We start from the raw sequence: 14,726 nt of genomic DNA, 5'->3' as shown, positions 1-14,726 counted from the left end.
AGGTAGCGGGCGCCTGTAGTCCCAGCTATTCGGAGGCTGAGGCAGGAGAATGGCGTAAACCCCGGAGGCGGAGTTTGCAGTGAGCTGAGATCCGGCCACTGCACTCCAGCCCGGGTGACAGAGCGAGACTCCGTCTCAAAAAAAAAAAAAAAAAAAAAAAAAAAAAGAGAAAGGTGAGAGTCGGGCGCAATTCTACGAGAGACTATGTGAGGCCTGTCGTATGTATACTCCCTTTGATCCTGATAGCCCTGAAAATCAGCGCATGATTAACATGGCTTTAGTCAAACTACAGAAGACATGAGAAGAAAACTGCAGAAACAGGCTGGGTTTGCAGGCACGAATACGTCCCAGTTATTGGAGATAGCCGAACAGGTGTTTCTCAATAGAGATGCTGTAAGCCGCAGAGAGAACCACAGGCAGCAAACGCCAAGCCTGGCAAAACACAGACCTGCTAGTGGCAGCTATTAGAGGGGTCCCCCACAAAGAGGCAAGAGAAGGGGAGGGCCCAGGAAAAAATACCCAGTCTGGCCATCCACACTTGCAGCATAACTAGTGTGCTTTACTGTAATGAAATAGGACATTGGAAGGACAAGGGCCCCCAGTTGAAAGGGAAAGAAGGTGACTTTGAGCAGAAGGTCTCAGACAAGGATGAAAGAGCCTTGTTCAATCTGGCAGAAGGGTTACTGGACAGAGGGGGACCCGGCTCATGTGTCCCTAAAGAGCCCATGGTCAGGATGACAGTCAGGGGCAAGAACATTGAGTTGCTAATTGATACTGGTGCTGAACATTCCGTAGTGACCACCCTGGTTGCCCTCTTACCAAAAAGACTATTGATATAATTGGAGCCACAGGGGTTTCGTCAAAGCAAGCTCTCTGTTTCCCCCAGGCCTGTACCATGGGGGGCATGAAGTGACTCACCAGTTCCTGTGCATGCCTGACTGCCCCTTGCCTTTGCTAGGAAGGGGCCTGCTTAGCAAACTGAGAGCCACTTAGCAAACTGAGAGCCGCCATCTGTTTTACAAAGCACGGCTCTTTACAGCTAAAGTTATGTGGAATGGGAATCATCATCGCCCTTATGGTTTCTCAGTAGGAGGAATGGAGACTCTTCTTAACTGAGCCAGGCCAAGGGATAGGACCAGCTCTGGCTAAGTGGTGGCCCAGGGTGTGGGCGGAAGACAACACTCCAGGGTTGGCAGTCAACCAGGCCCTCGTACTCATAGAAGTTAAGCCTGAGGCCCAGCCAGTCAGGCAAAAATAGTACCCGGTCCCCAGAGAAGCTCTGTATCCATCCTCAAGTGCCTGAGGGCCTTTGGAATTACAGTCCCATGTCGGTCTCCATGGAACACTCCCCTCCTGCCTGTTCCCATGCCACGGACCAAGGACTACAGGCCAGTACAGGACTTGCACTTGGTCAATCAAGCTACAGTGACTTTACATCCAACAGTACCTAACCCGTACACATCGCTGGGGTTGCTGCCAGCTGAGGACAGATGATTCACCTGCCTGGACCTGAAGGACACTTTCTTTAGCGTCAGACCAGACCCTGAGAGCCAGAAACTGTTTGCCTTTTAGTGGGAAGATCTGGGGTCAGGTGTCACCACTCAGTACCCTTGGATCTGGCTTCCCCAAGGGTTCAAGAACCCCCCCCAACATCTTCGGGGAGGCCCTGGCTCGAGACCTGCGAAAGTTTCCCACTAGGGACCTAGGCTGCGTGTTGCTCCAGTATGTCGATGACCTCCTGCCGGGACAGCCCACAGCAGTCGAGTGCGCCAAGAGAATGGATACCCTGCTCTGGCACCTGGAGTACTATGGGTATAAGGTGTCCAAAAAGAAAGCTCAGATCTGTTGACAGCAGGTATGTTACTTGGGATTTACTCTCCGACAGGGGGAGTGCAGCCTGGGATCAGAAAGAAAGCAGGTCATTTGCAACCTGCTGGAGCCTAAGACCAGAAGGCAGGTGAGAGAATTCTTAGGAGCTGTGGGGTTCTGCAGGTTATGGATCCCAAACTTTGCAGTACTGGCCAAACCTCTGTACGAAGTCACAAAGGGAGGTAACAAAGAGCCTTTCGAATGGGAGTCCCAACAGCAACGAGCTTGTCATGAGTTACAAGAGAAGCTCATGTCAGCCTCGGCCCTGGGGCTACCTGACCTTACAAAGCCATTTACACTGTATGTGTCAGAGAGAGAAAAGATGGCGGTTGGAGTTTTAACCCGGATAGTGGGGCCCTGGCCAAGACTGGTAGCCTACTTCTCCACACAGCTAGATGGAGTTTCTAAAGGTTAGCCCCCATGTTTGAGGGCCTTGGCAGCAACTGCCCTGCTAGCACAAGCAGATAAACTAACTCTTGGGCAAAACCTGAACATAAAGGCCCCCCCACGCTGTGGTGACTTTAATGAATACCAAAGGACATCATTGGCTAAGGAATGCTAGACTAACTAGGTATCAAAGCTTGCTCTGTGAAAATCCTCACATTACCATTCAAGTTTGCAACACCTTGAACTCTGCCACCTTACTCCCGGTATCAGAGAGCCCAGTTGAACATAACTGTGTAGAGGTGTTGGACACAGTTTCTTCTAGCAGGCCTGACCTCTGAGACTATCCTTGGACATCAGTAGACTGGGAGCTGTATGTAGACAGGAGCAGCTTTGTCAACCCACAAGGAGAGAGGTGTGCGGGATATGCAGTGGTAACTCTGGACGCCGCTGTCATTGAAGCCAAATGGTTGCCCCGAGGTACTTCAGTCCAGAAGGCCGAACTCATTGCTTTAATTCAGGCCTTATAGCTAAGTGAAGGTACGACTGTAAATATATATACTGTCTCTCAGTATGCCTTCTTAACCCTCCAAGGGCATGGGGTGTTATAGAAAGAAAAAGGCCTGTTGAACTCTGGGGGAAAAGACATAAAGTATCAGCAAGAGATCCTGTAATTATTAGAGGCAGAGCAGTATGGAAGCCCATGCTCTCTGCACTGCAGAGGACACCAGCGAGCTTCCACCTTGATTGCCTTGGGGAACTCCCGAGCTGACTCAGAGGCTCAAAAAGCAGCATCCACCCCCTACTGGGCATCAGTCACAGCCCCCTCCTCCCTCAGGCACCTGACCTTGTACCTACTTATTCTAAAAAAGAGAAGGACTTTCTCCAGGTAGAGGGAGGGCAGGTGGTAGAAGAGGGATGGATCCGGTTATTGGATGGAAGAATAGCCGTGCCACAACTGCTAGGAGCCGCAGTCATGTTGGCTGTGCATGAGACCACCCACCTAGGCCAAGAGTCACTTGAAAAGTTGTTGAGCTGGTACTTCTACATCTCACATCTGTCAGCCCTTGCCAAAACAGTGGTGCAGCAGTGCGTCACCTCTCGGCAGCACAATGCTAGGCAAGTCCAACCGTTCTGCCCAGCATACAAGCTTATGGAGCAGCCCCCTTTGAAGATCTCCAAGTAGACTTCACCGAGATGCCCAAATGTGGAAGTAACAAGTATTTGCTAGTTCTAGTGTGTGCATACTCTGGGTGGGTGGAGGCCTATCCAACATGAACTGAGAAAGCTCGTGAAGGAACCCGTGTGCTTCTCCGAGATCTCATCCCTAGGTTTGGACTGCCCTTATGAATCAGCTCGGACAACAGGCCGGCATTTGTAGCTGACTTGGTACAGAAGACAGCAAAGGTATTGGGGATCACATGGAGACTACATACCACTTACCGACGACAGAGTTCCGGAAAGGTGGAATGGATGAATTGGACTATCAAAAGTAGTTTAGGGAAAGTGATAACCCATTAGAAGTACTTGATCCTTGTTGGAAAACAGGACAGTATGCAACTCTAGGAATCAATGGAACTGGACTGGCAGGAAGACCTGGGTAGTGAAGATGAGAGTGAGAACTCCCACTAGTGAGTGAGGTTCTCAAAGAGGGGAATGAGGAGAGAAGCCATTTCTCTTACTGTCTCCTGTCTCTGAAGAGGAGGCAGAAGTAAAAGTTGAAAAACAACAGAAGTGAAGTCAGAGGCAAGACCAGCCGGTACCACTGATGACCAGGCCTAAGGTTAGAAGATTAACCCCCCACTCTGACCACATGTCCTCTCAATCTATCACAACTCTTTCACGTGGAACCCCTTAGAGTTGTAAGCCCTTAAAAGGGCCAGGAACTCTGTCTTCGAGGAGCCTGGTTCTTGAGATGTGAGTCTTCTGAAGCTCCCAGCCATTGAGATGAGAGTCTGCCAAAGCTCCTGGCCGAATAAAGCCAAATCCTTCCTTAACCCGGTGTCTGAGGGGTTTTGTCTGCGCCTCATCCTGCTACAGTGGGGACTATTCACAGCTTTGCTTCTGCAGGGAGGAAACTGAGGCCCAGATGAGCCAAGTAGATGACTCAAGGTCATGCAGCAAACACAGGGTTTGAACTCCAACTCCAGAGCTTGAGACTCAGAGGACTTCAGATCCAACTTCCTCATTTTGAGAAAGTGGGTGGGAAGTAAGACATCAGGAATCGGAAGACAGGGGCTCACATTCCAGCCCTGCTGGGCACTAGCTGGTGACCTGCAACAAGTCACCAGTCCCTCCCCGGTCCCCAGTTTTCATCAGATAAATAAGGAGGAGAACAGAGAGAATGGGCAACCCTGATGGGAAAGGAAAGGATTGAATAGGGTGGTCAGCATAAGCCTCATCAAGAAGGTGCGATTCCAGTCCAGACTTGAAGGGGTGGCACTGTAAAGACAGCCCAGTGGGAGCTACCAAGGGTCTGAGCAGAGAGTGCCAGGTTCGGTCACTGCTGGCTGACTGCTGTGTGAGGAAGAGACGGAGGGGCTGAGTGTGGGTGCAGAGAGAACGACATAGAGAAGCTGCAGTGACCCAGGCACCAGTGATGGTGGCTCCCACCCAAGAAGATGGCAGTGAAAGTCGTAAGAAGTGGCCAGCTTCTAGGTTGTTCCCCTCTCTTTTTTCCATGTAAACATTTGATGGAAGCATTTTATAAATACAGAATCTAGATGCATTTTGTAGGTAGTGCCAACAGATTGGGTGTGGGATGCAGAATATGAGAATTCATCACCCAGGTTATTGGGCTGCAGGGACCAATGATGAAGAGCCCTCGGTGGAGATGGGCGAGGCAGGTGGACAAGGAGCTTGCGTAGACATATGCTGCTTTTCCCCAACCCTCAGCCTGGGAGGCTCTGCATGGCCCCACCAGCCCTCCTAACGCCTCCTCATCAAGTCTCAGATTGGATGTCAGACCCCCAGCACTCCTCAGGAAACCTTCCCTCACCCTCCAGGAGGTGGGCATTGCTCCCTAAGCCCACCCCAATCCCAGCACCCCCAGCTTGTTCTGCAATCCCCTACTTACTTGTTTTCCCTTTGGTCTGAGAGCTCCATGGAGTCTGGCGCAGAGGGCCTGGCTTGGAGTAGGTCAGCAACATGTGCTCATGGAATGGATGATTTCCTTTTGAGGATAGCAGGCTTTCCCAGCGAGCGTCTGCACATCCCTCTACACTCCCACCTCAGCTCTCCAAGAATCAGGGCATCAGTGCCAAACAAATGGGGCTTGCATACCATCAAGGGCCCATCATTTCTATCTTATAGGTTTAGGGGATGGAAGAGAGGAGGGAGTGAAAAAGATGGCGTGGGGTCAGGCGCAGTGGCTCCTGCCTGTAATCCCAGCACTTTGGGAGGCTGAGGTGTGTGGATCAATTGAGGTTAGGAGTTCCAGACCAGCCTGGCCAACATGACGAAACCCTGTCTCTACTAAAAATACAAAAATTAGCCAGGCGTGGTGGTGGGCGCCTGTAATCCCAGCTATTTGGGAGGCTGAGGCAGGAGAATCGCTTGAACCCGGAGGCGGAGGTTGCAGTGAGCTGTGATCGTGCCACTGCCCTCCATCCTGTAAGGCAAAGCGAGACTCTGTCTCAAAACATTTTTTGAAAGAGATGGCCTGTATCTCACATGGGAACCCTGTCCCCCATCCTAAGCCTGGCCCTCGCCCCTCTTCCTCCACTGTATCGGTCAGCCAGGCACCTTCACAGCCTGGAGCTGGTCTCTGCAGTAGTCAGGATCCCCGAGGTAGGGGGGTGCCTGCTGGCTTGGGCCTGGCCACCTTGGTTCCATGCTCACCTTTCTACGGCTGCTTCCCTCATGGTCGGCTTAACAATCTCCCTGATGCTCATAAACCTCAAGCTGCCCATCTGCAGTTGCAATTTCTACCCGTGTGTGTGCGGGAGAAGAGCAGGCCAGTCACCCACATGATAGTACAAGCTGAGCCAGCCAGAGCGCAGGAGCCAGGGCCCCCAGACCCTCCACTGACCCTCCCCATCTGGTGTCCTTTTCTGTCTTCACATCTGTCTGTTTTTCAATCCAGATCTTGTGTCTGAATTCCTAAAAGCTGGTACCACTCTCAGCATTCTCCCCAGGAGTTTTAGACCTGATTTGTGTTTGTTTTCTTTAAATCTCTGAATCCCGACTGCCTGGCACTGTGCCTGGCACATAGTAAATGCTCCATAAATGTGTGTTGCCTGAACAAGCAAACGATTACAGCTGTATATTCTCCATTATTCCATGAACTTGACCTCCTTCTGCACCTTCAAGGTAAGGAACAAAGGCCATGTCCACGACATTTCCATGGCCTCCAAGTCCAGCTCAGGGCTGAGAACCCATCACTCTCAGTGAATAAGGGAATAAGGACCAATTACACCAGTTAGTTATGGCTGCCTAACAAACCATACCAAAACCCAGTGACTTAGAACAGCAGCCTTTATTTAGCTCACAATTATGCATGCTAGCAGTTTAGCCTGGGCTCAGTTGAACAGTTGTTTTGGTCTCAGCCAGGTTCCCTCATGCATTTGTAGTCAGCTACAAGCTGAGTCTCTCTGAGCTCTCTCTCATGTGTCTGAAATCAGCTGAGACAACTGATCCAGGTGGGCTGTCATCCTCCAGCAGGCTAGCCCAGGCTTTTTTGCAGGGTGGGGGCAGCTATCCTAAGAAAGAGTAGACGTGCCCTAGACCTCCTGAGGCCTAACTCAAAACTGGTAAACCATCCCTCCCACAATATTCTGTTGACCGAACTAAGCCACAAGACCAGTTCAGATTCACAAGGTGGGGAAAACAGATTCTGCCTCTTGATAAGAAAAACTAAGAATGACATCATAAAAAGTAAGGACACAGGGAGGCAAGGAAAGTGGTGGCTTTGTTCCCAGCTAGAGCTGGGTGTGGGCCTGGCGCTCAAGTCTGCTCCACGTCCTGGTTTGCAGTTGGGGTGAAGAGAGAGTTTGGGGTAGATCCTGGGGCCTCTCCCCTCCTGGAACCCTGGGATGTGGAATCGGGTGCATCTCTATCCCGTCCCTTTGTTTTACTACATCATAGCACTTACTATGGTCTAATGTGTCTCTTACTTCTATATTCATGCATTTGTAGTCCTCCCCACTCCACAGAATGCCAGCTCCTGCAGGGCAGGGATCTCGTCTTTCCCATTTCTGCTCTCCAGTCCTCCGATGCTGAGGAGTCCCCTTGGTCAGAATGCTGAAAGGTGAGCTGCCCTGCAGGAGACAGTTTGTCCTCCCTCCCAGGGGAAGAACAGGGGCCTGTCGGGGATGATCTGAGAAGGCTTTCCGGAAGAGCAACGCTAGAGCAGATGCTGCATGACGAGAAGGACCCTGTGGTGTCCCTAGCACCGGGGCTTATGTCTGCCACACCTGGGCCGGCTGGAGAACTGCTTGAAGTTTTTCTCATAGGTAGGCAGGCTCTCTTTGAAGCAGTGCACGGATCGCTTGTCACATTCACAGGCCTTCAGCCCGCAGTGGCAGCCGGCACCAGGACCAAGGGTGCATCCACCTGCAGAGACACAGAGGGTCACTGGGGGCTCCCAGCCCAGCCCCAGGGTTTGGTTCCAAGGCTGGGGGGAGCGGGGAGCTCACTGCAAAGGGCCAAGGGTGGAAAACAGGAAGGAAAGCCACTGAAAGGGATACATGTATGCATGTGTGTGCATGCATGTGTGTGCATGCATGTGTGTGCATAAGCATTTGTGTGCAAGTGTGTGCATGTGTATGCTCATGTGTGCATATGTCTGTGTATGTGTGTGTGCATGTATGTGTGTTTAGGGCTCTCAGCCACAGCTTCCCTGCATCCCCAAGCCTTTCCCTGATCACATCTGAGCATCCCATGAGTGCTGGAATGAGGAGAAGCCTAGAAGGAAGCAGGAGGAGGGGTGTGTGGGCTGCATGGAGGGGCCCTGAGTGAGTTCACCCGGGCAGTGCACAGGCCAGGGTGATAAAGCTTTTTCCCAGAGCTCATCTCCTATTTCCAGCTGCCTGCTTGACATCTCACTTGGATGTCTCAGGCATCTCCAACTTGAGGCATTCACAATGGAACCCTTGATATCCCAGTGCTCCCTCTGCCTGTGGGCCGGTGATTCACCCACATTCTCAGGAAACCAGGAGCCGACCTCGCTGCTCCCGCTCCTTCCACATTTCACATCCGGTCTGCCAGCAGTTCCTGCTAATCTTCTCTGTGTTTAAAATAGCCCATGCTCTGCCCTGTTCTCTCCATCTCTTTGGCCACTGCCCAAATCCCTGTCATCAACAGCTCTTCCTCCTTCATGGAAGGAAATAAGCAGGGACCATCTCAAACTGTAACCTGAGTTATGTTCACTCTCTGGCTTACAGCCCCAGTGTGGTTTCCTATTCGGGAAAGACATGCTGAATCCTCCCGTGGCCTCCATGGCCAGGCACACTTGCCGGGATGCCACCCTCACCAGCCTCTTCACCCTCATCGCCCTCCCCCTCCGCTCTCCCAGCCTCCCTGCTCTGGGCACACCAGGCTGTTTCATGTCACAGGTCTTGCTCTGCCTTGTCCCTGGGCCTTTGGACTTGCTGTTCTTTTTGTCTAAAATGCTTCTCCCAAGGATCTGCAAGGGGTGGGATCCCTGCCACTGTTTGAGGCTTGCTCACATTTCACCTCCTCAGAGAGGCGCTTCCTGACTGCCTGAACTAAAGCTCTCTCTGGCCACGCCCTCCGTACCCATTTGTCTCACTCACTGTGCTTTTTACTGAACTTCTCTTAATGGTTTCCTGGCTTGTGTCTGCCTCCCCTCAAAGAAGCATAAGCTGTGTGCGGCTGGGACCTTGTCTGGCTCATCACAGTGTCCCCAGCATCCAGAACAGATGCTGCACAAAGCAGATGCTCAATAGAAACCATGAATGGGCTGGGCGCGGTGGCTCAAGCCTGTAATCCCAGCACCTTGGGAGGCCGAGACAGGCGGATCACAAGGTCAGGAGATCGAGACCATCCTGGCTAACACTGTGAAACCCCGTCTCTACTAAAAAATACAAAAAACTAGCTGGGCAAGGTGGCGGGCGCCTGTAGTCCCAGCTACTCGGGAGGCTGAGGCAGGAGAATGGCGTGAACCCGGGAGGCGGAGCTTGCAGTGAGCTGAGATCCGGCCACTGCACTCCAGCCTGGGCGAAAGAGCGAGACTCCGTCTCAAAAAAAAAAAGAAACCATGAATAAAGAATAAGAGAAGAAATGAATGAAGCCTCTATGGACCTTTGGGGTTGAGTCTCTGCACTTTGGCCGAGTCACCACTAGATGGGGACGTTTTATTTACCCACTAATCAGAGCTGTAGCACTGCATGCATGTGTGTGTATGCGTGTGCATGTGTGTGTATGCGTGCGCTTGTGTGCATGTGCATGCATGTGTGTGCAGGTATGTGTCCATCTGTGCATGCGTGTGTATGTGCGTGCGTGTGCATGTGTTGTGTGCATGTATGTGCGTGTGTGTGTGCGTGTGTGTTTAGGGCTCTCAGGTACAGCTTCCTCTTTCCAGATAACTCCACCCTAGTCCGCTCTCAGGATTGGCAGTGAGGAGGGGAGGCCACCAGACACCCTGGTTTGGGACTTTGGGCAAGTTAGCTTCAGGTTCCTCGTCTATGAAATGATGCTAAAACCTAATCATTTCAAAAACACATGACAGTGTCCCGTTCCTGGGGTGGTGGTGAGGATCGATGGTGTGTACCGACGAGTGGTCTGAATGTGCCTGGCACGCAGAAGGTGCTCTACGGGGGCTTGCTGCTGTTCTCAGGGTGATGCACTCCAGCTCCACGTGGAGAAAAAGCAGCGCCCTGTGGAGCCGGCCGAGCTGGCTGCAGTCAGTCTGTTTGCCACTCTCCCTCTGCAAAGTCTGCGTCCTGCAGAAGCCGTCCTCCCACGCCTCCCTGAAACTTCTCACATTGTGCCAACACCGCCAAGCTTCCTGCCCCCTCTGCTTGCCCGCAGGAAATCTGCCAGGGATGTTCACTCCTCTGGCTCTCCGGTTTTGCGGCTCTCGCTGCTCCCACTGTTGTAGCGCCTGGGTGCCCTCTGCCCTCCCACTCCCCCTCCCGCCCCTGTGAAAATCCTTCCAGATGCATCAAGCCCAGCTCCCCAGGTAGCCCCCCACTCTCTCAGGGGGTGGGGGCTACTTGAGCTCAGGACCCCAGCCAGCCTCACTGTCCAACCAGAGGGCCTGGTCCAGTTGCTGTCGCCCCGGAAACTTTTCTCACCTTCCTCAGCCACCTTCTTTCTCATCCCTCTCTCTTTCTGTTGATCTCACTGTCTTCTGGTCCTCTCTTCTTCTTTTCCATCTCTTGTTTCCTTCGTCTCGAGTCTCTAACCCTCCTTCCTTTCTCCCTGCCCCCTCTCCCTTTCTCGTTTGGTCTTCCTGTCCTTTCTAATGCATGCATCTGACATCCAGTTCTACTTCAGTGACCTGCCCTATCCCCAGGCCTTCCAGAATTGATCTGGAGCAGTGGTCTTTTGCGGTGGACTGTCACTTCTGTGGCATTTCTCAACCATGGACCGGGCCTTTCATGACCTGGATGATGAGACAGTCCCAGGCCAAGAAAAACCATCTTTGGAAGCCGCCTTTTAAAAACAAGCTTAACTCCAGACCTTGCATCTTTTAATGTGCTAATGGAGAAACTGAGGCATGAAGAAAGGAAAGGAAGGCTTCGGAACACCTTTCTTGCTGCATGAACTACGTCTCCACAAATAAGAAGAGGCAACAAGTCTGCATTCCTGCCTGTGGCTGGCCCAGGCCCCAGTCTGAGCCCCTCGCCTCAGCCCTGGTTGTCTCTGAATTCTCTCAGGGGTGTTCTTGTTCAGTGTCAGAACTCTGAATACTCCCAATTTCTCCGCTGCAGCCCACACCTCTCCCTTGGGCTCCAGACTTCAATAAGCACGTGTCCACCTGCCTTCCCCTTACATGTCTGACACGTGTCTCAAACTCAGGGTGACTAACACCAAACTCTTGCTGCCTTCATCATCAGCTCTTCCCCCATCTTCACGAACTCAGTATTTGGTGCCACTATCTACAGCCCCACTCAGGCCAGGAGCCTGGGATGCAGCCTCTGTTCCCTTCACACCCCACACCAAACCCCTACTCAGGCCAGGAGCCTGGGATGCAGCCTCTGTTCCCTTCACACCCCACACCAAACCCCTACTCAGGCCAGGAGCCTGGGATGCAGCCTCTGTTCCCTTCACATCCCACACCAAACCCATCAGCAGGTCCTGCCGCCCCTGACCCTACCTGCACAGCATTCCTGGCATCTGACACTTCCCATCCCCACTGTCACCGTGCTGATCTTGGCTGTGGTTGTGCCTCCCAATGCTCTGCAACAGTCCCCTAATGGGGCCCTTCTTTCCCCCCTGACTCTTCTTTCTCTGCACCGTAGCCAGAGTGATCTTTCTGGGGCAGAAGTAGAGCATCCTCTGCTTCACATGCTCCAATGACTCCCTTGCATTGACATAGAAGGCGCGTGTCTCACCCTGTCCAACCTCATCTCCATTCTTCCCAAGGCTCCTCTGCTCCTAGCACATTGGTCCTGAGGTCTCAGACCAAATGCCACCTCCCCAGAGAGGCCTTCTTCGACCACCTAAAGCAGGCACCCTTCTGTCTCCTTGACCCCTGACCTCTGTCATTCTGCAGCCTTTGTCTGAGGTGCTTCAGAGCACCTGGCCCTGTTTGAATGTGTCTTTATTAATAAATACACTACGGTCTCTTGTTCTTTTTGGAATGCAAGCTCCTTCCGGGCAAGGATTTTGTCCTCCTCATTGCTGATCTCCTGACCCTAACATGCAGTAAGGGCTCCTTCCTGACCACCTTACTGGCCACACTCACATGGCCTACAGGCCAGTGCCAGCAGCTGACACCTAGGAGACAGGAAGCCAGGTTCGTGGGCCAGATAGGCTGCTTCTGTGCTTTGGGGTCTCAAGCAAGTTGCTTCCCTCTCCAAGCCTGTTTCCTCAGCTTTCAAATGGTGATAAAGATACGTGCACTGCCTATTTCATGAGTGCTTTTGTTCATCTACTCATTCAACAAACAAGTATTGAGCTCCCAACATGTGTCTGGTCTGTGGCTAGGAGCTGGGGGCACAGGTGCAAGCCAGCAGACCCCACACTGCTTAGTCCAGAGGCATGGTTCTCTGTGGGCTCTGTGAGAACCAGTGACCTCAAACAAGACATGCTTGCTCCCTGCTCTCACGGAACTTTCTAGCTGGGGGGAGAGTCGATGCACACAGACACATAGAAGTAAACAAGATCATTTCAGGTAGAGATGAATGCTGGGAGAGACAGTGGGTAGCGTGTCAGTGAGTGGAGGCTGAGATGAGGAATATATTCAGCACTAAATGAGAAAAGTCTTTGCAAAATACAAATTCCGGCAGTTACCATTTTCATCTTCCCGCTTTGGCAGAGGGAGGCAGTCAGAGGCCAGGAGATGTAGATAATGGAGGTTCAGTTGGCTGAAACCTCATCTCTGCCTCCCACACAGGGTCTTCCCTGTACCATACATGTATGTACATGTGGGCAGAGGGGGTGTCACTGCTGAGTGAGCTTAAAGTCCCCTGGAAAAATGCCAAGTACTTATGTAAGCCCACTAAGAGGAAGGATAACCACCTCCCAGGTGGCCTGAGGACAGCTGTTCTCACCACCAGGCAAATTGGGCCCTGGGATCTGGTGACAGGCCTTTCTCTGCACTGATCTCTCAGTGACATTTAGAGTCATGGACAGACCAAGTTGTTTTCTTCCTTTCCCTCCCCTGCTTACCTACTGCATCCCAGAGCAGCCCCTGGTTGCTAGGCAACCTGGACCAGGCCTGGGTGCAGGATTTCAGAATTCAGGGGAGGCTAGGGAGTTGGTTAACTCTTGCAGGGGCAGCTCTTTGAACGGAGGTGCAATTAGGATAGAGAAATAGTTTTTTTGGTTGTTTGTTTTTCTTTTTTGAGATAGGGTCTCACTCTGACGCCCAGGCTGGAGTGCAGAGGCACAACCACAGCTCACTGTGGCCTCATCTCCCGGGCTCAGGTGATCCTCCTATCTCAGCCTTTTGAGTAGCTGCGACTACAGGTCTGCACCACCACACCTGGCTAATTGTTTGTATGTTTAGTAGAGACAGGGGTCTCACTGTGTTACCCAGGCTGTTCTTGAACTGCTGGGCTCAAGTGATCCCCCCACCTCAGCCTCCCAAAGTGCTGGGATTATAGGTATGAGCCACCGTGCCTGGCCAGGAAAGGGGTTTTATTTCATAAGGGGTCACTCATCCTAGCCCAATGGGCACAAGTACAGAGCAGACTCTTCAAAGAAACAGTAATAAAGAAAATCCCAGTGCTGTAAGCAAAGAAGAAAAGAAAACTTGGACAAAAAGAGGAATTTCCACATCTAAAAAGAAGGGCATGAATGAAGCACCTACTGTTGGCCAGCCCCTGCAGCTGGGCTGCGTTAGCTAATCCTTCCAGCAGCCTGATGAAGTACAGGCAATTATCTCCATTTCACAGGTGAGGAGATTAATACACTAACCTATTAATACAACTATTAATACAAAGGGTGGAGCTGAAATCAGACCCAGTGCTGCCTGACTCCGAGGCCTCTTAGCAGGAACACTAAGCGCCGGGGCCTTACAGAGAAGTAAACTCCATCCGCCTCTCTTTCCTTCCCTGGGCCAGGGCAGAGCATCCTGACCAGTTTGCTGCAGCTCCTGAGACTTACACTGTGTGGCGGCCTCCAATCACGCACACACACAGCACCCTCCACAGGGGAAGCTGGTGTGAGACAGGGTGCCTGGGGTTTGAATCCCAGCTCTTCTTTCCCTGGCTGTGTGACCTTGGCGATCGTGCTTAACCTCTCTGAGCCTCAGGGTCCTCCTTGATAACGGGAGATAATGTCACCTCAGAGGTTTATCATGTGAGTTCAGGTGTTGTGTGTACAGCATCTACCACAGAGGTTCATACAGTGTAGCTGCTGTTATTGTACCCATTTCATGGATGAGAAAACCAAAGCCCAGACAACTCAGGCCAGACGGTATGTTCCAGAGCACTGAAAAGTTTCAAGACACATGCATCTTAATCTTGTCTGTTTCTTGGATCAAACTCGTCCCCTCTGTGGGTCTCAGTCTCTTCATTGCTACAATGAGGGACTGATCTGGACGATCTCTAAGGGCACTTTAGCTCTGGAGTTTCCACAAGACTGTGAATGCCAGAAGAGCAGGGACTGGCTCTGCTTTATTCTGTGCCCCTGGCCCCTGGCACAGCACCGGCACTGGGCGGGTACCCAGTGGATGCTCACTCAATACTGGGACAAGTAAATCAATGGCCTGGGGCTCAGCACGTGTTAGCAGCAGACTCTGGATTAGAACCCAGATCACCTGGCTCTCAGCCCTGCTCCTGGGGGCAGGGGCTTGGCGAGGTGGGGATGGGGATGACAGGGGCTGGCCTGGTCCTCAC

At 52.1% G+C, this 14,726-nt stretch overlaps 1 protein-coding gene across 5 annotated transcripts in view; it reads right to left on the bottom strand.

Moving 5' to 3' along the window:
- Window positions 1-6,732: 6,732 nt before the first annotated feature.
- Window positions 6,733-14,726, bottom strand: part of PLA2G2C (phospholipase A2 group IIC) — a 30,180-nt gene continuing 22,186 nt past the window's right edge. For 3 of the 5 annotated variants that reach the window (XM_033228013.1, XM_033228011.1, XM_033228012.1), the window contains exon 5: window positions 6,733-7,806. In XM_033228013.1, the coding sequence (XP_033083904.1) occupies window positions 7,640-7,806 (167 nt within the window). In that variant the 3' untranslated portion in view covers window positions 6,733-7,639. The remainder of the gene's footprint in view (window positions 7,807-14,726) is intronic. The other 2 variants (XR_004441061.1, XM_033228014.1) reach the window with 2 other exon arrangements.

The sequence above is a fragment of the Trachypithecus francoisi genome, unplaced genomic scaffold (genome assembly GCF_009764315.1).
Source record: "Trachypithecus francoisi isolate TF-2019V2 unplaced genomic scaffold, Tfra_2.0 Lachesis_group12, whole genome shotgun sequence".
NCBI classification, from domain to species: domain Eukaryota; kingdom Metazoa; phylum Chordata; class Mammalia; order Primates; family Cercopithecidae; genus Trachypithecus; species Trachypithecus francoisi.
Note: the sequence above shows the minus strand (reverse complement) of the source record. Positions and strands in the feature narration are given on the sequence as shown.